A 27522-nucleotide genomic window follows, 5' to 3' on the forward strand; every position below is an offset into this window, starting at 1 on the left:
ACGCTTTTCACACAGCCCTGGTCTCAAACCTAGGTTACAACCGCAGACCACTTGTAACCACGCCAGCCCATGACCTCATCTGGCTTCTTCCCCTGCGGGATTGTCTGAGGCCAGTCACCCGGACTGCTGATGAAACTGTGGATTTGCACAAGCGAATCATTTCTGCACAAATTGTCAGAAACCATCTCAGGGAAGCTCATCTGCCTGCTTGTCGTCCAGGGTCTTGACCTGACTCCAATTCGTCATTGTAACCGTGGGCAAATGCTCACCTTCGATGGCCACTGGGACGCTGGAGAAGTGTGCTCTTCATGGATGAATCCCGGTTTCAACTGTAATAGGCAGATGGCAGACAGCGTGTGGCGTCGTGTGGGTGAGTGGTTTGTTGATGTCAACATTGTGAACAGAGTGCCCCATGGTGGCAGTGGGGTTATGGTATGGGCAGGCTTAAGCTATGGGTAAAGAAAACAATTGTATTTTATCGATGGCAATTTGAATGCACAGATACTGTGACGAGATCCTGAGGCCCATTGTTGTGCCATTCATCCACCGCCATCACCTCATGTTTCAGCATGATAATGCATGGCCCCATGTCGCAAGAATCTGTACACAATTCCTGGAAGCTGAAAATGTCCCAGTTTTTCATGGCCTGCATATTCACCAGAGCACGTTTGGGATGCTCTGGATTGGCGTGTACGACAGGGTGTTCCAGTTCCTGCCAATATCCAGCAACTTGGCACAGCCATTTAATTGAAGTGGGACAACATTCCACAGGCCACAATCAACAGCCTGATCAACTCTATGCGAAGGAGATGTGTCGCGCTGCCTGAGGCAAATGGTGGTCACACCAGATATTGACTGGTTTTCTGATCCATGTCCCTACCTTTTTTTTTTTTTTAAAGGTATCTGTGACCAAAAGATGCATATCTGTATTCCCAGTCATGTGAAATCCATAGATTAGGGCCTAATGAATTTATTTCAATTGACTGATTTCCTTATGTGAACTGTAACTCAGTAGAATCTTTGAAATTGATGCGCAAAGAATTTTAACAAACAAAGAACAGAAATGTCACAGCAGTGGGTTAGTAATAGATGGTCAGTCGCAGAAAAAGTACCCAACTGTCATACTTGAGTAAAATATACCTGAATAGAAAATGACTCAAGTAAAAGTCAACTAGTAAAATACTACTTAAGTAAAAGTATTTGGTTTAAAATATACTTAAGTATAAAAAGACAAGTTAATTGCTATAATATACTTAAGTATCAAAAGTAAAAATATAAATAATTTTAAATTCCTTATATTAAGCAAATAAGGGGCACACTCAGACATCATTTACAAATGACGCAAGTGTGTTGAGTGAGTCTGCCAGATCAGAGGCAGTCAGTCTGACTGAAGTCTGAGATTTCCCACTTCCGAGTTTCAAGTTGTTTTGAACATGGCAGAAGTCATGCTAGATTGATAACATGGCCAATTTATTCAACCTTTTATGGTCCATGGTTTTGCGTGTGAATGTTTATCCTTTAAAGCTCAGAAAAGAGACCCTTCCAGACAGATTTTTTAAATCCTTAAAGCCAGACCTGGACCACACATCCTCTCCACCAAATAGCAGGCAGGGGAAGAAAAACAGTGATTGCTTTGCGGCGCTTGCAGTTAGCCATCGATTCTTTCCAAACCACTCGTTGAACTTGCGATTTCCGACTTGTGTAATGTTTATGTCCTATGGCCGATGAACACCTATACGTGTTATCTATAATTTCTCTTCATATAGTACCAAGGATTGAAAAGCATTTGCCAGTAGATTGTCGACGTGATTCATGATGACTGCTTGAGCCTATCACGGCGCAAATAGAGAAGATTACCAATGCCCACCCTTGTATTTTCGCTTGCTACACCGAGCTAGGCTGAAACACCTGCATTTTGGAGCTGCCTTACTCAAGAAAGAGATCATGTTTGTATGCAGCTTTATTCATTCAATTAAAAAATATATATATATTTAAATGGTTTGCAACTGATATGTGACACGAATTAATACCAAATCAACATGAAAATCAGGCAAAAAGAAAATAGTCATATATATTTTTAAGCTCTGCCCCACCTGCCCTGAATGACAGGTCGCCACTGCTTAGAACTATTCCTATTTGGCTATGAATGCAGCGTTGTGCAGTTTGGTTTTACTGCTTCTTCACATCGAACTGATAGATTACTCACTTCAGATTGTCTAAGAAAATGACTTTTCTTGGGAGCCAGACTGACATAACTCTGGGACAGATGCATGAGTGCTTCCATGAAATAGGACTCCCGAGGAGGTAGAGGGCTGATGGAGAGAAGAGCTGCCCGTTACACTGAGAGAATAACATTTCATTTTTTCAATTAACAGTATTAAGGCATCCATTTATATTCAGATTTGTTCTTATAGCTACACTGACCTAACTTAGAAAGAGAAGAGTATGCCATTTTTTATTTTATATAAAACATATTTGTACATTGACTTGCTGTTGCTCTGCATGTAAGAATGCCTTTTGATAGGTTTCTGCACATTTTCTGTTTACAGATTGCATCTATTAAAAGTGTGGACCAATGTATTTTGATAGTAACTTTAAGTAGAGTAAAAAGGTGATTTAATACCAATTATTGATCATCATGGATGCACTTACAAACCAATAGTATGACACCAAAGTAAACATTATTTTATTTGAAATGAGTTCCAATGTAATTCTGGCACAAAACGTTTGTACCACTACAGTCGATATGGTTACAAAACAAACATTTACTGAATAAATGAATGTACATTAGTACCTCATGACAACAAGACAAGTAAACATAAAAACCCAAAATGGGGGAAGAAGTATATTGCATTAAAAATAAATGAGTAGATTCTATTATACAAAAGTTCTGGCATTTACAAAGGCAGCCTTATTTGTTGCTTGTGTCTATATAAATATAAATCTCTAGATAAAGCGTGGATATACGCTGATATGGTCCCTCTATTTTAGCAGACATGCAACGAGGGGTGGGGCTTCAGCCTGAGTCGATAACCTTCTCTGATCTCTGTGACAACCCCATGCCGCTCCAAGACAACCAGAATAATACTAGTTCTCAACTCGACTAGTTTCAAGGAGTCCAAACCCCACCCAAGCTAGTATACATTTCAGTTCAGCTTAACTTTCTTATTACAATGTGGTTCAATGCTAAGGATCCCTTTAGTGTGACCTTAATCCTTATCATTCATTTTATTTACTTTAAGTAAAAGTAGATAAAGTGCATGCAGCACATGCTTGGGGTTCTGAATGCTTCTGAAGCTTGCTACAGTTCAAAGATAGTTACATATGATTCTGTACAGTACGTAGAGGTCTACTGGCTTCCCTTACTAAAAAAAAAGGTCATCTGAGACCCTCAACTAAAACCCAACATCTCTTCATAACATACACTTTGATACAGGGGAAAGAGAGCTTCCGTTAGACTCGATGATTCCTGCCAAATACATCAGACTTCTACTAGTGAGGACTGGCACTACCATTGACTTACAGCGGCCCACCTGGGATATCTAGTTGCTGTCTATAGGTGTCAGGCTGCCTTGGTACAGAGCTTTTGCAAGCTGATGCTACAACGTCCACTTAGCTAGGTACTAGCCTATACTTGTCTGAAGCCTTATCACTGATGTTACTATATTACTACTCAGGCCTAGGACAGACAAAAACTACTAAATGGCTACTCAAGCTATAGGATGATGGGCTTGCTAATGCTTCCACATTATCCCCAAGCATGGCGTAACAACATCTACACTCTTCTTCCTAACAGGATCCATAATGCTGTATTTCTGTGGACAGGCTGGCTGCTGTAGAACCGATGCTCTGGGTGTACCTGAGAGTCGTGATAGACCAGACCTGATGGGCTTGTGTGTTATTGTAATTATTGTGCACTGAGCTTAGTTACTGCTGATGATTTGACAGGATTGTACAGAGGTGATATTATAGACAGTGCTGAAGGTTAGTGGTTGTGGATGTAGACAATGGGTTTTTGAAATATTTATGTTTGAAAAATCTCTCCTGCTTTTGTACAGAAACCTCTCTACATCCTTTAAATTGTCTACATAAGTGCATGCAACGATTTGGTGATCTACTACTGTTGCTACATCCACTAGACAAAACAAGATAACATGTCATCACTAGATCCCCAACATTTACACAACACCAAAGAGTTATTAGTTCTAAACACAACATGGCAGGATCAACTCACAGCAATTTAACCATTATTTTACATTCTATTATTATTGCTGTAACCCTTCACTTACTGTACTTTATAGAGGAGGTATGAGGCAAGTATACAGGGTGATGTCATGTGACATCCCTAGGAGGGGTCAGAGGTTGACGGCTAGTGTTTACATAACAATGGTGATGTCATAATAAGTGGCCACACACTGCTGGCAGTAAAAAGTCCCTCATCTCTCTAAAACTACAGAAAAATAAAAAGCTGTACAAGTTTGTTCTTTGTTACCTTCTTACTAACTTCTGTCATTTTTCCCTTTTTCGAGAAGTTATCACTTAAAAAAAAAAAGTTCCATCTGTGCAATTTCACATTGTAGTATACAAACAATGCTTTATAATATTTGACCGATGTAGCTCGCTAAATCCTATGTAGCAGCATGCAAAGACGTGCACAACCTTTAAGGGGGTTTATGAAACATAAAACCTAAGAGATGGTGAAAACAAGGCTTCTGAACCCCACTAATCCCATGGTCTGTCAATCATTAATTGCTCTGAACCAATAGCTCTCTGAGCTCCCATTGGACTGATCCCGCCCTAGTTAGACTGGTTCAAGAAGCCTTATTTTCCCATCCCTCCTATATATACACACACAGAGGGAATTAGCCAGTTTAACAGAGAAAAGCTGCATCCCAATTGTCAAGTGACTTCTTCTCCTTGTCTCCTCACCCTAACCTTTAATGATGTGAAAAGGCAGGCAGGTGAATGAAGAGGAATTTGTTTTCCATCTCCTTCACATCAGTGCAAACGGAGGATAGAAGATGAGAACAGCAAGCCACTTTAGACAATGGAGAGTAATACTGCTAACATGCAGAGAAGACATTAAAACGAATGTTAGATATTAGCATTACAACATTAAAAAAACATTAAGATTACACGTAAAAGGTGAGAAGATTATAAGGTAAAACAGGCATTGAAATGTGAATCTCAAAAGGTTGCGGGAAAAGTTGTTGTGGAGAAAATAAATACTCCATCAGGAAGAGTCCACCTTATTAGGGGGGTGGGTGACTCCTTCCATTGGTATGTTCAAGAACTATGCAGCTCCTGAGTTTATGTGGGCCAGCTTTAGCCTTTTGGGGGCTCTAAGAGCGGCAAATTTGTTTCATGGGACCCCTCTTGATGACAGTCAGAAAAATGCATGTTTTAAAGATAATTTCCTGCAGTTCTACACATTTTGCCATGGGGCAGAGAGAACATTTAGCAATTTTCTACGAAAAATTCATGCAATTCTAGTTCTGCCATGGGGCAGAGAGACATTATTGCATTTCTACCCATTTTACCATGGGGTGAATCATTTCCTACAATTCATCACTTTACCATGGCTTATGCCATGTTATTGATATCTGAGTGACTAACAAAATCAATGAGGGCCCCCTGGAGGTCAGGGACAGTAAGTTGAGTTCCTAAAAAATAAAAAGTGCTTATGCCTTGAGTGTGTTCAGAGTGTTGTAGAACAGGTGCCTCCTCCACTGGGTTTATGTGGGACACAGCACTGTAGGGACAAGAAGAACACCCAGAAAACAGCTGTCAACCTAAAATGATCTACCACATGGAAGAGAGCAATTAAGAACGGATGGGGGGGTGAGCAAGAGTGTGTGTGTGAGTAGGAGGAGGGAGTGTGTGTAAGATAGAGGGTAAGTAAAGTAAGTACACCATAATCACAATCACAGCACAGGTACACTACACTACAGCACAGAGCCAGGGAAGGGGGCTGTCTCGGAGGTGTGTGAGAGCGGGCTCTCCACACATTGCGTGTGTGTGTGTTTCCTGTATGCATGTCATTGTGTGTGTGTGTGGCTCACAAACCTCCACTTTTCTCATACTAGAACTAGCGACAGAGCAGCGCAGCAGAGGCGAGAAACAAGGAGGGTAAAGGTCAAGATGAAAGGCACCGAAAAACCCTGCAGGCCTTCAGTGAACAAAGAACACATTGGAAGTAGACCCTCCTAATAACATGTGTCCTAACTGGACCCTTGTGTCCTGCAGCATCTTTCTCAGGCACTAGGTCATAGTGAGACTGTCAATCTAGACAAAAGCTCTGTTTTGAATGGGAGCAATGTTTCCTCAAAGTAATTGAGTACCTTTGAGAATGTACACCTTGTGTGGTAATGTGTGGTGTTTTGAACGGGAGTAAGAGTTTTGTAACTGGTATGAAGGGAGTACCTTTGAGAATGTAGTCTGTTAGGAGGCTGGGTACCTTCTCACTGTCCTCCCGCATGGCATGCAGAACTGCATGGAGGGAAGAGCAAAAAAAAAAAAAAGATTTGGGATGAGTTACTATCATGGTCATAATAGGACATTTCGGTCTTCACATTACAGCTTTCATCAGTTGGCCTACAGTGACTTAAAAAGTTAACAGACAAAGTGTGGTTTGTAAAATAAATAATACAACGTTGTAATAAACAGGAACATGTCAGTACTCACTCTTGGTGAGGATCTGAAGGTCTTCCACAGAGGGGGAGCCAGAGTTCTTCTCATAGGGGATAACTGTGGTCAGATACTGAGAGCGAGAAACACACGTCACAACAGAATGAGAGGAGAGAGAGAACACGACACAGGAGAGAGGGAAGGCAAAGGGTGGAGGGGGATAAAAAAAAAGACAAAAATGTTGAACAGAAAGAAAAAGAAAAACTGCACCATGATAAAAGAGAAAGTTAAGAATTTTGATGCAAAACTCGTCTGTAGTTCTGCCTGCTTGAACGACAAATAGCTGATACACATAAAAACATTAAATGACCCCGGGTTTCGATAGAACGTCACTCAGTGATGCACAAATACGATATAACATTCAAAATGGGTGAATCTTAACTTTCAACTGGAACAACCAGCATTTTAACTACTTTGCAGACAACCATAATATCCATAAAAAATATAAAATTCCCAGTTTACGCTACAAAACTAACTTAGAGGTTTTAAAAATAGGTTAGATTTGACTCAGAATTATATGACAGAGTAAGGCAATGTTGGCAGAATAGATGGATGCATATCAATGTATGAATAATATAATTCACCAATATTTTTCTTGGTAGTCCAACAAATATTGCGCTCAGATTGTAAAATCACAGCTGGCCTGGTACATTGTTTGTTGTCTCCAGCCATTCGGGATGCGCTGTTTCAGTAATGAACGTGCAGGGACGAGACAGACAGCTTTTCTCGGCCAGTCGGAATCATGAATCAGCTGGCATAATTTGTATGGATATATACAAAGAAATGTAAATTGAAAAAAAGGTCAAATGAAACGAAGTGCAGCTAGTTTGCAGTCCTTCCAGTTTCAGTTTGAAGTGACTCTGTTAGCTGTTGTTGGCTAGCTCCCCTGAACAACAGTTTCCTGGTGAGAGAGCACATTCTCCATACCAGGCGAAATCACGCCGCATTAGCTCATTGTTACGGATATATCCAAATAAATGTCACTGGAAAACAGCTTAAACAAATGCAGCAACATTGCTGTTATTCTGGCTGCACTTTTTGACATGATCGTAAGTTACCTGTAGTTGGCTAGCTAGCTAGCAAGCAAGGGATAACATTTAGAAGCACCGACTGGGTCGCGTCCATAGATACAGGACAGAAAGACTGAACGACTTGGTCACGTCTCTGAAAACCGAACCGATAGAGCGAACGACCAGCCGGCTTGGGTAGCAACCCTAGATTTGTGTTGGGACTATATCTTGTGGAAGGATGATATAGTATGAATAAATTCATCAAAATAAAGTTAATGAAAATATGTAAAATAATTATTTGAATATGTTAGTAATCCGATGTATAAAAGTGATTACACCCTCCAATCCGGTGTTTGGAGGATATATTGGCAGTTTTCTGCCCCCGACTTGTCTCGGACCTAACAACACACGTACCAATATATCCTCCAAACACCGGCTTCTAGGGCATTATCACTTAAGTAATTTTTTTTTTACGCCGTGGGTCTGGGATCTTTTATCTCAGCACTTTACATTTATATCTCTGTTCAGTGTATGTTCGCTGACGGAATGGAATTTATGTCAGTAGATTTTCTGTATTCCTCAGAGGGGAGACTAATTCAGAGAAGTTTAGGCAGTTAGACAAATTCCCTAAATTTGCCGTTGTTCCCCTGTTAATGAAGTGTTCAAGCAATGCCAGTTGAGTTGAATCAAAAGATGACAGCACATGTTGATCATTGAAATAAATGAGGAGGCCCGTTCTATTCATTCTATTTATATGGCAGCACATGCGATCAGGCGCAAAGGAGGGGAGAAAATGTGCTATTCAAACAGATATTAAACGAGACCTCGTCATTACGCTGGCCAATTATAGTCATCCAAAATTCCATGACTGTCACAATCCTAAACATTTACCATCACCCTTTGTATGAATTGTTGGAAGTCAAGAAACGGATTATTTGAGAGTGAGAGAGTCATTGGTCGACTCTGAGCCAATAATGAGTGAAAGTAAGTTGTGATTGGTTGGTGTGTGGCTGTAGGTGAGGTTTAAGGCCATTGGTTGGTTTAAGGCCATTGGTTGGTTTTAGCTTGGTGGGAGACAACTGGGCATTAGTAATAGGAGGATGCTTGTTTGCAGGAAATAAGGAATGCACACTACTGGATGATTCAGCATCTAGTTACAGCCAATCTCAAGGCTAAATGCTCAGTCAACAAGACAGGAAAAGGATAAGAGAAGAAAAGAACAAGTCATAAAAAGAGAAGGATATGAAAGCTGAGAAGGAGAGCTGCTTCATTTGTGTTTGATGGACAGAGAGAATGAGCCACAGGAAGAGAGCAGAAAGGAGGGCTTGAGTTAAATTGAAAATGAAAGATGGTAAAATAAAGAGGACATGTGGTAAACACAGCAGCGGCAAAAGCTGTAGAGAAAAGAACTGTAAAGAAAAATGTCAAAAAAGATGAGGATAGCTAGAGAGAGAGGGGCACCTGTTTGTCCCCTCCTGTGATGCCGAAAGTTTGACGGAGGCCGTTCTGAATGACAGTGGACAGCCCTTCCATAGTGAAGAGCTAGAGGAAGGGAGAGGAGAGAGAGAACGCAAGAGAGATAAAACTACCAGAGAAAGAATGAGAAACCCTCCAAAAAGACATGAGAGCTCTAGAGAGCAGGAGAATAAGAAGAGGGGTATAGAACTGGATTCAACCTGCCGTTTCTGGTTCCGAAAAGGATAAATTATCCACACGGAAGTCCAACAGTTCAGATTGGACAAAAACAATGGCAAGGTGAATTCAGACCTACAGGGTTGTTTATTTTACTGTCCAGTTTTCAGCTGGTATTTACAAAGACATATAACAAAGCCCAATAATTACAATGTGATGATGTAAATAAATACATTTTCACTATGTAAATAGCAGGCTAATAGTGGACTGTAGAATGAAGCAGAAGGAGAGACAGAAAGAGAGACCCAACAGGGTCTGCAGGGTGAGTGCAGAAGTTAGTACAGGACTACTGCAGGGTGTTTTGCACTTCCAGGCATGTCTCTCATGCATTTCTTCTGTTTCCAGTGCATGCATCTAACCTGGTTTGTGCCTGTATAAATGGGCGTGTGCACAATACACTAACAGTGGGGTACAAAATTATTGACACCCTTGATAAAGATGAGCATTAATGACCATATAAAATAAATAATTAAAGTACTGAACTATATTGTATGCTCAAAAATGTGGGAAATTATGTTATTTTATACTAATACAATTGCCCAGAGAAAGATTTTGTTTAGCAAGTCAATATTTTTCCTGAAAAAGGTAGGGGTCAAAATGATTGACCACCTTCAAAGACTCTTATAAAGTAGTCAAAAGTTTAGTATTTGGTTGCATATTCCTAGCAAACAACGACTACATCAAGCTTGTAACTCAACAGACTTGTTGGATGCATTTGCAGTTTGTTTTGGGTTTATTTTATTCTGATTATTTTGTGCCCAATAGAAATGAATGGTAAATAGACATGCTAAGATATCATTATCATTCATGATTCATTCAGGATTATGCGTAATCATGGTAGCATCTACATTAATGTAGAGGTGTTTAGAAACATATACTATTCTTATTTACAATACAATTGACTCCAAAATGACACAATACATTATTTACCATTAATTTAGGGGCAGCAGGTAGCCTCGTGGTTAGAGCGTTGGACTAGTAACCGAAAGGTTGCAAGATTGAATCCCCGAGCTGACAAGGTACTGTTCCTAGGCCATCATTGAAAATAAGAATTTGTTCTTAACTGACTTGCTTAGTTAAATAAAGTTCAAATATTGATGTAGTCATTGTGTGATAGAAATATGGGACCAAATACTAAACTTGTGACTACTTTATTTAGTCTTTGGGGGGTCATTTTGACCACTACATTTGAGTAAAAAAATTATGACTTGTTAAACAAAATCTACTTCTCTGAGCAATTGTATTAGCTCAGTACTTGCATTATTTATTTTATACAGTCAGTACTGCTCATCTTAATTAAGGGTGTCAATAATTTCAGACCCCACTGTATCTAGGCACTTACGTGCATCACAACGTGTATTATATGCATTTCAAATCATACAATACTATGTGTACGAATCTGTGTCTATCGGTGCCCATCTCGCTCACCGTCCCAGGGACATGTGTCCTGTCTGCCCTCTGAGCGCTGCCTGTGGGCCTGATCTTCTTCTTCTTGCGGAGCAACTCACGGTGCTCCTTCTGCCGATTCTGCACGTCGATGAGCAGTGAGATGAAGCTGTTCTTCACCTCCTTCTCAAAGTCCAGCTCATCCCTCAGGGCCAGGGCCTGGATCAGCTCCTCACTATAGCGCCTGATGGCCGTCTCCACCTCCTCCAATGCCTCGCTCAGCTCTGAGACTGAAAGACGACGCAAGCCTGGGAGGAGGTAGGGATTAGAACATAAACATACTAACTTGCTAGCTTACTAGCTTGACAAATTCCATGAACACATGGCAGGATAACACATCACATACTAACACATAATTACATGGTCAGTCGCAAACGTTTGCATTACAGCTTGATATGTTTTGCATTTAAAGTTACATAACAAGTAAGCAGTAATTGCTGTCCAGTTGTATGTAGTGTCTATTATGTAACAATGCTACTGTGAGCCTGTATCTGCAGTCCAGTTGTATATACACTAAATATACAAAACATTTAAGAACACTTGCTCTTTCCCTGACAGACTGACTAGGTGAATCCAGGTGAAAGCTATGATCCCTATATCCTTCCTGTTTGGCCATGTCCGGGGGTATCATCGGATGGGGCCACAGTGTCTCCTGACCCCTCCTGTCTCAGCCTCCAGTATTTATGCTGCAGTAGTTTGTGTGTCGGGGGGATAGGGTCAGTTTGTTATATCTGGAGTACTTCTCCTGTCTTATCCGGTGTCCTGTGAGAATTTAAGTATGCCCGCTCTAATTCTCTCTTTCTCTCCTTCTTTCTTTCTCTCGTAGGACCTGAGCCCTAGGACCATGTGTCAGGACTACCTGGCATGATGACTCCTTGCTGTCCCCAGTCCACCTGGCCGTGCTGCTGCTCCAGTTTCAACTGTTCTGCCTGCGGCTATGGAACCCTGACCTGGTCACCGGGCGTGCTACCTGTCCCAGACCTGCTGTTTTCAACTCTCTAGAGACAGCAGGAGCGGTAGAGATGCTCTTAATGAACGGCTATGAAAAGCCAACTGACATTTACTCCTGAGGTGCTGACTTGCTGCAACCTCGACAACTACTGTGATTATTATTATTTGACCATGCTGGTCATTTATGAACATTTGAACATCCTGGTCATGTTCTGTTATAATCTCCACCCGGCACAGCCAGAAGAGGACTGGCCACCCCTCATAGCTTGGCTCCTCTCTAGGTTTCTTCCTAGGTATTGGCCTTTCTAGGGAGATTTTCCTAGCCACAGTGCTTCTACACCTGCATTGCTATTTGGGGTTTTAGGCTGGGTTTCGGTACAGCACTTTGAGATATCAGCTATATAAATACATTTGATTTTGATTTGATCCCTTATTGATGTCACCTGCTAAATCCACTTCAATCAGTGTAGATGAAGGGGAGGAGACACGTTAAAGAAGGATGTTTAAGCCTTGAGACAAGGATTGTGTATGTGTGCCATTCAGAGGGTGAATGGACAAGACAAAATACTTAAGTGCCTTAGAACGGGTATGGTAGCAGGTGCCAGTCACACCGGTTTGTGTCAAGAACTGCAACACTGCTGCGTTTTTTGTGCTCAACAGTTTCCTGTGTATATCAAGAACGGCCCACCACCCAAAAGACATACAGCCAACTTGACAACTGTGGGAAGCATTGGAGTCAACATGGGCCAGCATCCCTTTAGGAACTTAAAGTTTTGTATACTCAGTATATATGTATGGGATGGGGTTGTGTAATACAGCTGCAGGGAGCTGTTTATACTTGAGCTGTTAGTGATTTGATGCGAGTTAGGAGTCACTCACGGTCCTCATAGCTGGTGTTGGAGCTGGAGCGTTTGAGGTTACTGAGATCTTGGGAGAGCATGGACAGGTCTGACTGGGACGGGCTCTCATCATCCTCTGGGTCTGGAGACTCCTGCATCATCTCCTCAATCTCCTCGATCACCTGCAACACACACACACACACACACACACACACACACACACACACACACACACACACACACACACACACACACACACACACACACACACACACACACACACACACACACACACACACACACACACACACACACACACAGCTTGTGTTAAGAGTGTGGCTTTGTAAGTAGTAGAGTGTGGTGAATTTGAGACGTGATAGAAAGAGGGCGAGTATGTATGTGTGTGTTGGTTATCAAGTGTGTTTGTGTGTACCTGTTCGGCAGTGAAGAGCGGCTCATCGTTGATGCAGGACACAATAATGGAGTGCATGTCCATCTGTTCCCTCAGCTCCTCATCATCAGACAGGTCCAGAGGCATGTTGTCCAGCTTCTGTCCATCAGAGGAAGAGAGAGAGAAGAGGGCGAGAAGAGGGACGAAGAGAGAGATAGGGAGGGAGAAAGCAAAAAGGGAGATGAGAGTCAGCTTGGCTGAGTTAATGAACAGGTGTGCTGAGCGGGGGAATCAAATCAAATTTTATTTGTCTCATACACATGGTTAGCAGATGTTAATGCGAGTGTAGCGAAATGCTTGTGCTTCTAGTTCTGACAATGCAGTAATAACCAACAAGTAATCTAGCTAACAATTCCAAAACTACTACCTTATAGACACAAGTGTAAGGGGATAAAGAATATGTACATAAAGATATATGAATGAGTGATGGTACAGAGCGGCATAGGCAATATACAGTAGATGGTATTGAGTGCAGTATATACATATGAGATGAGTATGTAAACAAAGTGGCATAGTTAAAGTGGCTAGTGATACATGTATTACATAAAGATGCAGTAGATGATATAGAGTACAGTATATACGTATACATATGAGATGAATAATGTAGGGTAAGTAACATTATATAAGGTAGCATTGTTTAAAGTGGCTAGTGATATATTTTACATAATTTCCCATCAATTCCCATTATTAAAGTGGCTGGAAGCTGAGATAAAGCTGTTTTTCAGTCTCTCGGTCCCAGCTTTGATGCACCTGTACTGACCTCGCCTTCTGGATGATAGCGGGGTGAACAGGCAGTGGCTCGGGTGGTTGTTGTCCTTAATGATCTTTATGGCCTTCCTGTGACATCGGTGTCCTGGAGGGCAGGTAGTTTGCCCCCAGTGATGCGTTGTGCAGACCTCACTACCCTCTGGAGAGCCTTACGGTTGTGGGCGGAGCAGTTGCCGTACCAGGCGGTGATACAGCCCGACAGGATGCTCTCGATTGTGCATCTGTAGAAGTTTGTGAGTGCTTTTGGTGACAAGCTGAATTTCTTCAGCCTCCTGAGGTTGAAGAGGCGCTGCTGCGCCTTCTTCACGATGCTGTCTGTGTGGTGGACCAATTCAGTTTGTCTGTGATGTGTACGCCGAGGAACTTAAAACTTACTACCCTCTCCACTACTGTTCCATCGATGTCGATAGGGGGGTGTTCCCTCTGCTGTTTCCTGAAGTCCACAATCATCTCCTTAGTTTTGTTGACGTTGAGTGTGAGGTTATTTTCCTGACACCACACTCCGAGGGCCCTCACCTCCTCCCTGTAGGCCGTCTCGTCGTTGTTGGTAATCAAGCCTACCGCTGTTGTGTCATCCGCAAACTTGATGATTGAGTTGGAAGCGTGCGTGGCCACGCAGTCGTGGGTGAACAGGGAGTACAGGAGAGGGCTCAGAACGCACCCTTGTGGGGCCCCAGTGTTGAGGATCAGCGGGGTAGAGATGTTGTTGCCTACCCTCACCACCTGGGGGCGGCCCGTCAGGAAGTCGAGTACCCAGTTGCACAGGGCGGGGTCGAGACCCAGGGTCTCGAGCTTGATGACGAGCTTGGAGGGCACTATGGTGTTAAATGCCGAGCTGTAGTCGATGAACAGCATTCTCACATAGGTATTCCTCTTGTCCAGATGGGTTAGGGCAGTGTGCAGTGTGGTTGAGATTGCATCGTCTGTGGACCTATTTGGGCGGTAAGCAAATTGGAGTGGGTCTAGGGTGACAGGTAGGGTGGAGGTGATATGGTCCTTGACTGTTCTCTCAAAGCACTTCATGATGACGGAAGTGAGTGCTCAGTTACCTTAGCTTTCTTGGGAACAGGAACAATGGTGGCCCTCTTGAAGCATGTGGGAACAACAGACTGGGATAGGGATTGATTGAATATGTCCGTAAACACACCAGCCAGCTGGTCTGCGCATGCTCTGAGGGCGCGGCTGGGGATGCCGTCTGGGCCTGCAGCCTTGCGAGGGTTGACACGTTTAAATGTTTTCCTCACGTCGGCTGCAGTGAAGGAGAGTCCGCATGTTTTAGTTGCGGGCCGTGTCAGTGGCACTGTATTGTCCTCAAAGCGGGCAAAAAAGTTATTTAGTCTGTCTGGGAGCAAGACATCCTGGTCCGTGACGGGCTGGTTTTCTTTTTGTAATCCGTGATTGACTGTAGACCCTGCCACATACCTCTTGTATCTGAGCCGTTGAATTGAGATTCTACTTTGTCTCTATACTGATGCTTAGCTTGTTTGATTGCCTTGCGGAGGGAATAGTTACACTGTTTGTATTCGGTCATGTTTCCGGTCACCTTGCCCTGATTAAAAGCAGTGTTCGCGCTTTCAGTTTCAAGCGAATGCTGCCATCAATCCACTGTTTCTGGTTTGGGAATGTTTTAATCGTTGCTATGGGAACGACATCTTCAACGCACGTTCTAATGAACTCGCTCACCGAATCAGCGTATTCGTTAATGTTGTTGTCTGACGCAATACGAAACATATCCCAGTCCACGTGATGGAAGCAGTCTTGGAGTGTGGAATCAGATTGGTCGGACCAGCGTTGAACAGAACTCAGCGTGGGAGCTTCTTGTTTTAGTTTCTGTCTGTAGGTAGGGATCAACAAAATGGAGTCGTGGTCAGCTTTTCCGAAAGGAGAGCAGAAGTTGGAATAGCAATGATCCAAGGTTTTTCCAGCCCTGGTTGCGCAATCGATATGCTGATAAAATTTAGTGAGTCTTGTTTTCAGATTAGCCTTGTTAAAATCTCCAGCTACAATAAATGCAGCCTCCGGATATATGGATTCCAGTTTGCAAAGAGTCAAATAAAGTTCGTTCAGAGCCATCCATGTGTCTGCTTGGGGGGGAATATACACGGCTGTGATTATAATCGAAGAGAATTCCCTTGGTAGATAATGCGGTCGACATTTGATTGTGAGGAATTCTAAATCAGGTGAACAGAAGGACTTGAGTTCCTGTATGTTGTTGTGGCCACACCACATCACGTTAACCATGAAGCATAAGCCCCCGACCCTCTTCTTACCAGAAATATGTTTTTTTCTGTTAGCGCGATGCGTGGAGAAACCAGCTGGCCTCACCGACTCCGATAGCACCTGTGAATGTGAACAGTGTGGAGGTGCAGACCATGTGTGTAAGTGTTTGCCTATGGGTGTGGGCGTTAGCCTGTGGGTGTGCGTGTGTGTCTTACCCCCTGCTTGCAGAGGTTGAGTGTGGGGAGATGCAGGGAGCGAATGTGAGATGTCTTCCAGTCCACTGGCATCACGTTGCCATAGTTATCTGTCAGAGCATTCCACACCCTGAGGGGGAGAATGAGAGAAAGAACGTGGAAGAGAAATGGTGAGAGGAATGAAGAGAAAGGGGATGAGAAAGGAGAGAAAAAGAAGACAGAAAATGTTACACTGCACTTGAAACATTTCCCCAGTGACACAGCATTAGTTGGCAGTAGTGTGTCATCCTCTTTCCTCACCACCCACACACACCCCTCTGTCCTTGACGCAGCTCGCCTCTGCCTGATAAGAGAGCAGGAATCTAGCATTTTAATAGCCTAGACATTTTTTATGTCAATTCTCTCTCAAAAAGGGCTTTGCGCTATACTATAGGAAATACAGAATACAATTTGTACATAGATCCCGCTACACAATGGGAGTGAACATGTGTAATGTGAGGATGAGTGTGTGTGTCTGACCAGGACTGCTGCGAGCGATGCGAGGATGGGCACTGTGAACCCAAGTGTCAGAAAGGTTTTGCATCAGAGTTTGTCACACACGTGTTCTTCATATAACTCCAGTCTCTCCATTCCTCTCTTACTAACAAAGAATCATTATCATCAACAACACACAGTTCAAGGACAGGTTCTCTAAATTGGGCAATGCTGGCAGGAAATGCTTTGGCCCTGCGGCTGTCACCCTGTGATTCGGGCATTACTATATTTTTAGGCCGTCAACAGACACGCACGCACACATGCAAGCCCTGCATAAACAAGAACAAGCACACAAAAGCCTCTATGTGGCCAGTGGCTCTCTGTATCTCCATGGGTAGACCTACGCCAAGGAAAGTTGATCATGAAACTTTTCCCTAAAGCACATCGATATATGAACACACACACATTACTTCCGGTCTCCATGTCATCCTCGCTGTGCGTCTCTGCTTGGAGCTAGGTCATTAGCCAGCTACAGTAGTGCTTGTTAGTAGGCAAGGCACGTCCTCCAAAAAGGGCAGTCACTCATGAAAGGACTCCGCTGCCCTCAGTGCACTGCTCTTTCAGCCCTGCTAAGGCTTCTCTCCAAACTACCCCCTCCACCTTCCTCTCACCATCCTGAGCTCATTTTACTGTAAAAGAGTGCAGTGTTTCCCCAAGATTATTTGGATGTGACTCAAGAGCAACTGAAGCAACATAGAAGACAGTCCATTTCAACTGACAATCTTTGTGTGTGCATCTGACTCTGTGTGTGTGTGTGCTGAGTGATTAAGCTATGCTTTTTATTTTTAAAGTTGTTTGTGCGGTTTGTTCTTCAGCTGCCCGAAATGTGAGAGAAAATATCCACAGGAACATATTGTTTACCACTTGGTAGGAGGGACACATCCCAGCTTCATTTCATTTGCTCTTCCGACTGCCCAACTCCTGGCGGAACCCTACATCACAGCCACTGACATCGTTACATCGTAGCACAGCAGGAGTGGTTTCATCACGGTAGCACATTGAGGTCAATTCATAGCAATTAATCTAAAAGAATGAATAGATTTTAAATTTTTTAAAACACTGTCATAGACAGACAAAATTAATATAGATGAAAGGAGAGTTCAGAAAGCCAATAAAGAGCTCTGTGAGACACAGCGATGGGGGCAGACGTTTTGATCAAGCGAGACCTTCAGAAAAAAATGCACATTTATGTATTTTACAGATATAAGGAAGGTGAAATCTTATAGTTAGTCATGTTTATAATTTCAATATACTATATTTAGAAAGCAAATAAGTCATTTCTTGATCCAAATCAGTCAGGTTTCAAGACTAGTCATTCAACTGAGACTGCTCTTCTCTGTATCACGGAGGCGCTCCGCACCGCTAAAGCTAACTCTCTCTCCTCTGCTCTCATCCTTCTAGACCTATCGGCTGCCTTCGATACTGTGAACCATCAGATCCTCCTCTCCACCCTCTCCGAGTTGGGCATCTCCGGCGCGGCCCACGCTTGGATTGCGTCCTACCTGACAGGTCGCTCCTACCAGGTGGCGTGGCGAGAATCTGTCTCCTCACCACGCGCTCTCACCACTGGTGTCCCCCAGGGCTCTGTTCTAGGCCCTCTCCTATTCTCGCTATACACCAAGTCACTTGGCTCTGTCATAACCTCACATGGTGTCTCCTATCATTGCTATGCAGACGACACACAATTAATCTTCTCCTTTCCCCCTTCTGATGACCAGGTGGCGAATCGCATCTCTGCATGTCTGGCAGACATATCAGTGTGGATGACGGATCACCACCTCAAGCTGAACCTCGGCAAGACGGAGCTGCTCTTCCTCCCGGGGAAGGACTGCCCGTTCCATGATCTCGCCATCACGGTTGACAACTCCATTGTGTCCTCCTCCCAGAGCGCTAAGAACCTTGGCGTGATCCTGGACAACACCCTGTCGTTCTCAACTAACATCAAGGCGGTGGCCCGTTCCTGTAGGTTCATGCTCTACAACATCCGCAGAGTACGACCCTGCCTCACACAGGAAGCGGCGCAGGTCCTAATCCAGGCACTTGTTATCTCCCGTCTGGACTACTGCAACTCGCTGTTGGCTGGGCTCCCTGCCTGTGCCATTAAACCCCTACAACTCATCCAGAACGCCGCAGCCCGTCTGGTGTTCAACCTTCCCAAGTTCTCTCACGTCACCCCGCTCCTCCGCTCTCTCCACTGGCTTCCAGTTGAAGCTCGCATCCGCTACAAGACCATGGTGCTTGCCTACGGAGCTGTGAGGGGAACGGCACCTCAGTACCTCCAGGCTCTGATCAGGCCCTACACCCAAACAAGGGCACTGCGTTCATCCACCTCTGGCCTGCTCGCCTCCCTACCACTGAGGAAGTACAGTTCCCGCTCAGCCCAGTCAAAACTGTTCGCTGCTCTGGCCCCCCAATGGTGGAACAAACTCCCTCACGACGCCAGGACAGCGGAGTCAATCACCACCTTCCGGAGACACCTGAAACCCCACCTCTTTAAGGAATACCTAGGATAGGATAAAGTAATCCTTCTCACCCCCCTTAAGATTTAGATGCACTATTGTAAAGTGACTATTCTACTGGATGCCATAAGGTGAATGCACCAATTTGTAAGTCGCTCTGGATAAGAGCGTCTGCTAAATGACTTAAATGTAAAAATGTCAAATGTATTTCAAGCCTTATCGATACAGTTGATTAATAGGAAATGCATAATATAAAATTTCATTTTCTTATTTGTATCATACTTGTACTGTGTACTTCAGCTTGTGTCCTCAAAAGTCAGTACACCTCAGCCTTTTATAAAAAAAAATTTTTACCAGAAAGGTGAGATTTTAACCGTCCTGAGTATGCAGCATTACTAGGTATTGTTTATGGCCCTCTCATAATAAATCATTATTTGGGGGATTACATAGATCATATTTTTCATTACAATTAACTGGTTAATGGCTGTGATAGCAAAAAAACTGAGGATGGATCAAGAACATTGTAGTTACTCCACAATACCAACCTAATTGACAGAATGAAAAGGAAGTCTGTAGAGAAAAAGAATATTCCAAAACATGCATTCTGTTTGCCACAAGGCACTAAAGTAATGCAACAAAAATGTGGCCAAGCAATTACCTTTGCCCTTTATACAAAGTGTTATGTTTGAGGCAAATCCAATACAACACAATACAGAGTACCACTCTCCATATTTTCAAGCATAGTGGTGGCTGCATCATGCTGTGCGTATGCTTTTAATCGTTAAGGACTGGGGAGTTTTTCAGGATACATTTTTTTATGGAATAGAGCTAAGTACAGGCAAAATCCTAGGAAAACCTGGTTCGGTCTGCTTTCCACCAGACACTGGGAGATGAATTCACCTTTCAGCAGACCAATAACCTAAAACACAAGGCCAAAACTACACTGGAGTTGCTTAGCAAGAAGACAGTGAATGTTACCAAATGGCCTATTTACAACATTGACTTCAATCTACTTGGAAATCTATGGCAACACTTGAAAATGGTTGACAAGCAATTTGAAAGAGCTTGAAGAATTATGAAAATAATAAATGGGTAAATATTGTGCAATCCAGGTGTGAAAGGTTTTTAGAGACTTACCCAGAAAGACTTTTAGCTGTAATTGCTGCCAAAGGTGCTTCTACAAAGTACCGACTCAGGGGTGTGAATACTTATGTAAATGAGATATTTCTGTATTTCATTTTCAATAAACTTGCTACAATTGAAAAAACAAACATGGTTTCACATTATTATTATGGGGTATTATGTGTAGATTGGTAAGAAGAAAAAAATATTTTTAATCCATTTTGGATTCAGGCTGTAGTAACAAAATGTGTAATCTATGGTCAAGGGGTGAGTCATTTCTGAAGGCACTGTATATGTTAATGTTAGTTTTATATTAGATGTTCAGTTCTCTCTCTTGAAAGGCTATTGAACCAAGCATGACATGACAATGAAAAAAAAACGTTATTTGGATTCAGAATATTAAATGTTCATTGTGATGGCATGCTTGGTTCAATAGCTATTAACTAGAGAAAACCGAATATCCAATTTTATCTTGCTGCGAACAACCAAGCTTGGTCTCATAGGCTAGATGTAAAATAGTACATGTAAATCCTGGACACTTAAATTAGTATATTTTATGTTTGGTTACATAACACAGAAAGTTACTTAATAACCCTTTTAGCTAACTCTTCCTCTAACCCAGCTAACTAGCTAACCATCTAGCCATCTAGCTAACATTAGATAACATTAGCTAACATTAGCATTACCCACCTAACTAATGTTAGTAATAACAAATTGTAATTTGTAAAATATAAGTTTTGCACATTTGTAACAGATTGTAGGTTTTGCAAATTCGTAACATAAGAATTGTCATTCGTAACATATTATACGAAATGGATGATGGATATCCACATACTAAATGGAGTCTCAAATTTACATACAGAATAATAAGAAATGCTCTGAGAGCAGGTTGAAGTACCACATACACACCATCGATCTAAACAGTAGGGTAAACAATACTTTCCTGGAGATATTTTGTCTCAACCAGTAGTTTAAATGTAATTCTATTCAAAATTCTGCCTTCTAGGGTACATTTACACAATTTTCAGAGATTCGTTTCAGGCTGTATATACCCATTAATTGTGTATTACTGCCAGATTAAATCAGACTAAGCTCAAGCATGCCCTTTCAAAAACAATTACAAAGATGTACCTCTGTCGAGAGCTTCAAGTTCTTCTGTGTCCAAATCACTAAAGCCTTAAAATGGTCCAAACACACACACACAGTTGTGAAGAAGGTGTGAAAGCGCCTCTTCCCCCTCAGGAGGTTGAAAAAGTTAGCCATGGGCCCTTAAATTGTCAAAAAGCTCCACAGCTCCACATCTTGACTGGCTGCATCACTGCCTGGTATGGTAATAGTACCGCCCTTGATTGCGTAACCAGGGGTGGTAAAACCTTGGATCATTGTTACTCTAACTTCCGCGACGCATATCAGGCCCTGCCCCGCCCCCCTTTCGGAAAAGCTGACCACGACTCCATTTTGTTGATCCCTGCCTACAGACAGAAACTTAAACAAGAGGCTCCCACGCTGAGGTCTGTCCAACGCTGGTCCGACCAAGCTAACTCCACACTCCAAGACTGCTTCCATCAAGTGGACTGGGACATGTTTCATATTGCGTCAGAAAAAAATATTGACGAATACGCTGATTCGGTGTGCGAGTTCATTAGAACGTGCGTTGAAGATGTCGTTCCCATAGCAACGATAAAAACATTCCCTAACCAGAAACCGTGGATTGATGGCAGCATTCGCGTGAAACTGAAAGCGCGAACCACTGCTTTTAATCAGGGCAAGGTGTCTGGTAACATGACCGAATATAAACAATGCAGCTATTCCCACCGCAAGGCTATTAAACAAGCTAAGCGTCAGTACAGAGACAAAGTAGAATCTCAATTCAACGGCTCAGACACAAGAGGCATGTGGCAGGGTCTACAGTCAATCAAGGACTACAAGAAGAAACCCAGCCCAGTCACGGACCAGGATGTCTTGCTCCCAGGCAGACTAAATAACTTTTTTGCCCGCTTTGAGGACAATACAGTGCCACTGACACGGCCTGCAACGAAAACATGCGGTCTCTCCTTCACTGCAGCCGAGGTGAGTAAGACATTTAAACGTGTTAACCCTCGCAAGGCTGCAGGCCCAGACGGCATCCCCAGCCGCGCCCTCAGAGCATGCGCAGACCAGCTGGCCGGTGTGTTTACGGACATATTCAATCAATCCCTATACCAGTCTGCTGTTCCCACATGCTTCAAGAGGGCCACCATTGTTCCTGTTCCCAAGAAAGCTAAGGTAACTGAGCTAAACGACTACCGCCCCGTAGACCTCACTTCCGTCATCATGAAGTGCTTTGAGAGACTAGTCAAGGACCATATCACCTCCACCCTACCTGACACCCTAGACCCACTCCAATTTGCTTACCGCCCAAATAGGTCCACAGACGACGCAATCTCAACCACACTGCACACTGCCCTAACCCACCTGGACAAGAGGAATACCTATGTGAGAATGCTGTTCATCGACTACAGCTCGGCATTCAACACCATAGTACCCTCCAAGCTCGTCATCAAGCTCGAGACCCTGGGTCTCGACCCCGCCCTGTGCAACTGGGTACTGGACTTCCTGACGGGCTGCCCCCAGGTGGTGAGGGTAGGCAACAACATCTCCTCCCCGCTGATCCTCAACACGGGGGCCCCACAAGGGTGCGTTCTGAGCCCTCTCCTGTACTCCCTGTTCACCCACGACTGCGTGGCCATGCACGCCTCCAACTCAATCATCAAGTTTGTGGACGACACAACAGTGGTAGGCTTGATTACCAACAACAACGAGACGGCCTACAGAGAGGAGGTGAGGGCCCTCGGAGTGTGGTGTGAGGAAAATAACCTCACACTCAACGTCAACAAAACTAAGGAGATGATTGTGGACTTCAGGAAACAGCAGAGGGAACACCCCCCTATCCACATCGATGGAACAGTAGTGGAGAGGGTAGCAAGTTTTAAGTTCCTCGGCATACACATCACAGACAAACTGAATTGGTCCACTCACACTGACAGCGTCGTGAAGAAGGCGCAGCAGCGCCTCTTCAACCTCAGGAGGCTGAAGAAATTAGTCTTGTCACCAAAAGCACTCACAAACTTCTACAGATGCACAATCGAGAGCATCCTGGCGGGCTGTATCACCGCCTGGTACGGCAAGTGCTCCGCCCTCAACCGTAAGGCTCTCCAGAGGGTAGTGAGGTCTGCACACCTACACCACCCGATGTTACAGGAAGGTCATAAAGATCATCAAGGACATCAACCACCCGAGCCACTGCCTGTTCACCCCACTATCATCCAGAAGGCGAGGTCAGTACAGATGCATCAAAGCTGGGACCGAGAGACTGAAAGAAGCTGTTTATCTCAAGGCCATCAGACTGTTAAACAGCCACCACTAACATTGAGTGGCTGCTGCCAACACACTGTCATTGACACTGACCCAACTCCAGCCACTTTAATAATGGGAATTGATGGGAAATTATGTAAATATATCACTAGCCACTTTAAACAATGCTACCTTATATAATGTTACTTACCCTACATTATTCATCTCATATGCATACGTATATACTGTACTCTATATCACCGACTGCATCCTTATGTAATACATGTATCACTAGCCACTTTAACTATGCCACTTTGTTTACTTTGTCTACATACTCATCTCATATGTATATACTGTACTCGATACCATCTACTGTATGCTGCCCTGTACCATCACTCATTCATATATCCTTATGTACATATTCTTTATCCCCTTACACTGTGTATAAGACAGTAGTTTTGGAATTGTTAGTTAGATTACTTGTTGGTTATCACTGCATTGTCGGAACTAGAAGCACAAGCATTTCGCTACACTCGCATTAACATCTGCTAACCATGTGTATGTGACAAATACAATTTGATTTGATTTGACAGCCCAGTAGATCACTGGGGCCGAGCTCCCTGCCATCCAGGATAAAGGTTGGCCGATTAATCGGCCAATCAGGGACAATTTCCAGTTTTCATAACAATCAGTAACTGATTGTGTGGCAGGCTGACCACCTGTTACGCGAGTGCAGCAAGGAGCCAACTTAAGTTGCTAGCTAGCATTAAACGTATTTTATAAAAAACAATCAATCTTCACATAATCAATCACTAGTTAACTACACATGTATAATGATATTACTAGGTTAACCAGCTTGTCCTGCGTTGCATATAATCAATGCGGTGCCTGTTAATTTATCATCGAATAACAGCCTACTTCACCAAACAGGTGACGATTTAACAAATGCACAATCGTTGCACGAATGTACCTAACCATAAACATCAATGCCTTTCTTGAAATCAATACACAGAAGTATATATTTTTAAACCTGCATATTTAGTTAAGAAATTCATGTTAGCAGGCAATATTAACTTGGGAAATTGTGTCACTTCTCTTGCGTTCATTGCATGCAGAGTCAGGGTATATTGCAACAGTTTGGGCCACCTGGCTTGTTGCGAACAATTTGCCAGAATTTTACGTAATTATGACACAACATTGAAGGCTGTGCAATGTAACAGCAATATTTAGACTTAGGGTTTGCCACCAGTTCAATAAAATACGGAAGTATTTCACTGAAGGAATAAATGTTTTGTTTTTGAAATGACAGTTTTCCGGATTTGACCATATTAAATCAAATCAAATTTTATTTGTCACATACACATGGTTAGCAGATGTTAATGCGATTAATGCGAGTGTAGCGAAATGCTTGTGCTTCTAGTTCCGACAATGCAGTAATAACCAACAAGTAATCTAGCTAACAATTCCAAAACTACTACCTTATAGACACAAGTGTAAGGGGATAAAGAATATGTACATAAAGATATATGAATGAGTGATGGTACAGAGCGGCATTGGCATATTAATGACCAAAGGCTCGTATTTCTGTGTTTATTATAATTAAGTCTATGATTTGATATTTGATAGATCAGTCTCACTGAGTGGTGGTAGGCAGCAGCAGGCTCGTAACAATTCATTTAAACTTTACTGCGTTTGCCAGCAGCTCTTAGCAATGCTTGAGGCACAGCACTGTTTATGACTTAAAGCCTATCAACTCCTGAGATAAGGCTGGCAATACTAAAGTGCCTACTAGAACATCCAATAGTCAAAGGTATATGAAATACAAAAATGGTATAGAGATAAATAGTTGAGGCGTCATAATTCCTAATTAACTACAACCTAAAACTTCTTAACTACGAATATTGAAGAACTGGGAATACTGAACCACCAGCTTTCATATTTTCTGAGCAAGGAACTTAAACGGTAGCTTTTTTACAAGGCACATATTGCACTTTTACTTTCTTCTCAATTCTTCTCTTCAACAATGTGTTTTTTCATTATTTAAACCAAATTGAGCATGTTTCATTATTTATTTGAGACTAAATAGATCTTATGTATTATATTAAGTTAAAATAAATGTATTCATTCAGTATTGTTGTAATTGTCATTATTACACACACACACACACACACACACACACACACACACACACACACATATATATATAAAAAATATATATATTTTAAAAAGTAATAAAATCAGGCGATTATTCTGTATCGGCTTTTTTTGGTCCTCCAATAATTGGTATTGGTTGAAAAATCATAATCTGTCAACCTCTAATCCAGGACATATATTTCAGGCGGTATGGCTCTTGAACGGCTTTCATCCCCAATCAACAAGACTGCTAAATAGCTACACAAACTATCGGAGTTAACTTTCTATCTTTATCGCAGTTTTAATTTTGATCACCAGGGCCCTACACACTCACTCACACATAATATGCACATTAGTCTACACACACGCACCCACTCACATAGAAGCTGCTGTTACTCTGTTTATATCCCGTCACCTTATATCATATCCAACTCAATCACGCCAGTATCGCTGACATTGTAAATATGGCATTGGAACTGGGTATGTATATAATGTTAGTATGCTTACTTACTTTTTTGCGTTCTTTCTCATATTTCTCGTGTGTTTTTTCTAGTATTACATTGTTATTAATGATTGTATTGTTGAGTTTTGAGTTTGCAAGAAAGTAATGTCACTGTGCATGTGACATGTGAAACTTTAACTATCAAGTTATTTACAAACTTCAATTGGGTAGCTAGCTGCTAGCTAACTTAGCTAGCTACTTTGAAAACACAGCTCAGCTAATGCATTTTAACTAACGTTACCTGCTAACAAACAACAAAACACTTAAGCTTATCTTGAAGGCTCTTCTCTTGAAGTCCTTATTTCCTAAGTTATCTTTACAGGTTTACATGCATTCCAAATAACATTGGCTAACTAGCTAACACTAACAACCCTTATGTAAAATGGATAGCTAGCAGCAGGTTCACATTAGCAATGGTATGCTAACTAACTAGCTTGAGATTGTAGACAAACTATAAATGCTTAACTGATAAAAAAAGTAGTAGCTACAAAATTCACACTCACTCGTCGTCTTTGAGGAAATGATCTTCTGTGATAGGTTTAATAGGGGCTATGTTTTCAGTCTTGGTGTTGTAATTTCGAAAGCAAACTGTCAGCTTCTCATCGAAGTCGTGGACAAGGTCCTCCATTGATGTGAAGCTGCATATATCCCCGGAGAAGCTGTCGAGGTCTGAGAAATCATCCACCAGTCCCGAATCAGCCATGTTCGAGTTTAGCTGGTCCAGTCGGTTGGGCGACCCGGAGGCCGCCTTGAATTCATTGAAATCCTGCCAGTCTTCGTCGAAGTGGGCTAACGGCGCCGCCATGACTGATGCAGGGACTCGGTTCGGCTGCGCAAACCCTGGATGGTAATTCTATGCTCCGCGATATGGCAATGATGAACCGGGAGACTAGAATGTGGAAGCTCTCTGACTCTGCCGCTGCTGACGTCACGCGTGGTGGGACTCCATCCTCTACGAAGGAAGATCAAAACAAACATGGTTTTGAACGTGTTTGAGTAATTCTTTTTTGAACTAAGCAATTGTACCATTTCATCTTCGAGTATGTGTGAATGTGGTCAGTAGCGTACAGGATTCTCAGTTAAAACGCACATTTGGCATATTTTCCCTATTGTTGCAAACTGCAGGTAAAGGTCAAACAAGGGAATAATTGTTGGATATTGTATTGACTTGGGTATTTAGG

General features: G+C 42.7%; 1 protein-coding gene across 2 annotated transcripts; it reads right to left on the minus strand.

Moving 5' to 3' along the window:
* Positions 1 to 2659: 2659 nt before the first annotated feature.
* On the minus strand, positions 2660 to 27408 carry LOC118386984 (fasciculation and elongation protein zeta-2-like). Of its 2 annotated transcripts, XM_052523814.1 has the most exons (9): positions 26845 to 27408; positions 16280 to 16388; positions 13059 to 13175; positions 12666 to 12807; positions 10818 to 11083; positions 9159 to 9239; positions 6685 to 6760; positions 6424 to 6489; positions 2660 to 5752 (listed from the first exon to the last, which is right to left on the minus strand). In XM_052523814.1, exons 1-9 carry the CDS (start codon positions 27144 to 27146, stop codon positions 5736 to 5738), a joined length of 1176 nt encoding a protein of 391 aa, XP_052379774.1. In that variant the 5' UTR covers positions 27147 to 27408; the 3' UTR covers positions 2660 to 5735. The 2 variants fall into 2 exon arrangements, with proteins under 2 accessions (XP_052379774.1, XP_052379775.1); XM_052523815.1 differs by lacking the exon at positions 9159 to 9239 and having other exon boundaries at positions 26845 to 27393.
* Between the last annotated feature and the right edge of the window lie 114 nt (positions 27409 to 27522).

Source organism: Oncorhynchus keta, chromosome 8 (assembly GCF_023373465.1).
Source record: "Oncorhynchus keta strain PuntledgeMale-10-30-2019 chromosome 8, Oket_V2, whole genome shotgun sequence".
NCBI classification, from domain to species: Eukaryota; Metazoa; Chordata; class Actinopteri; order Salmoniformes; family Salmonidae; genus Oncorhynchus; species Oncorhynchus keta.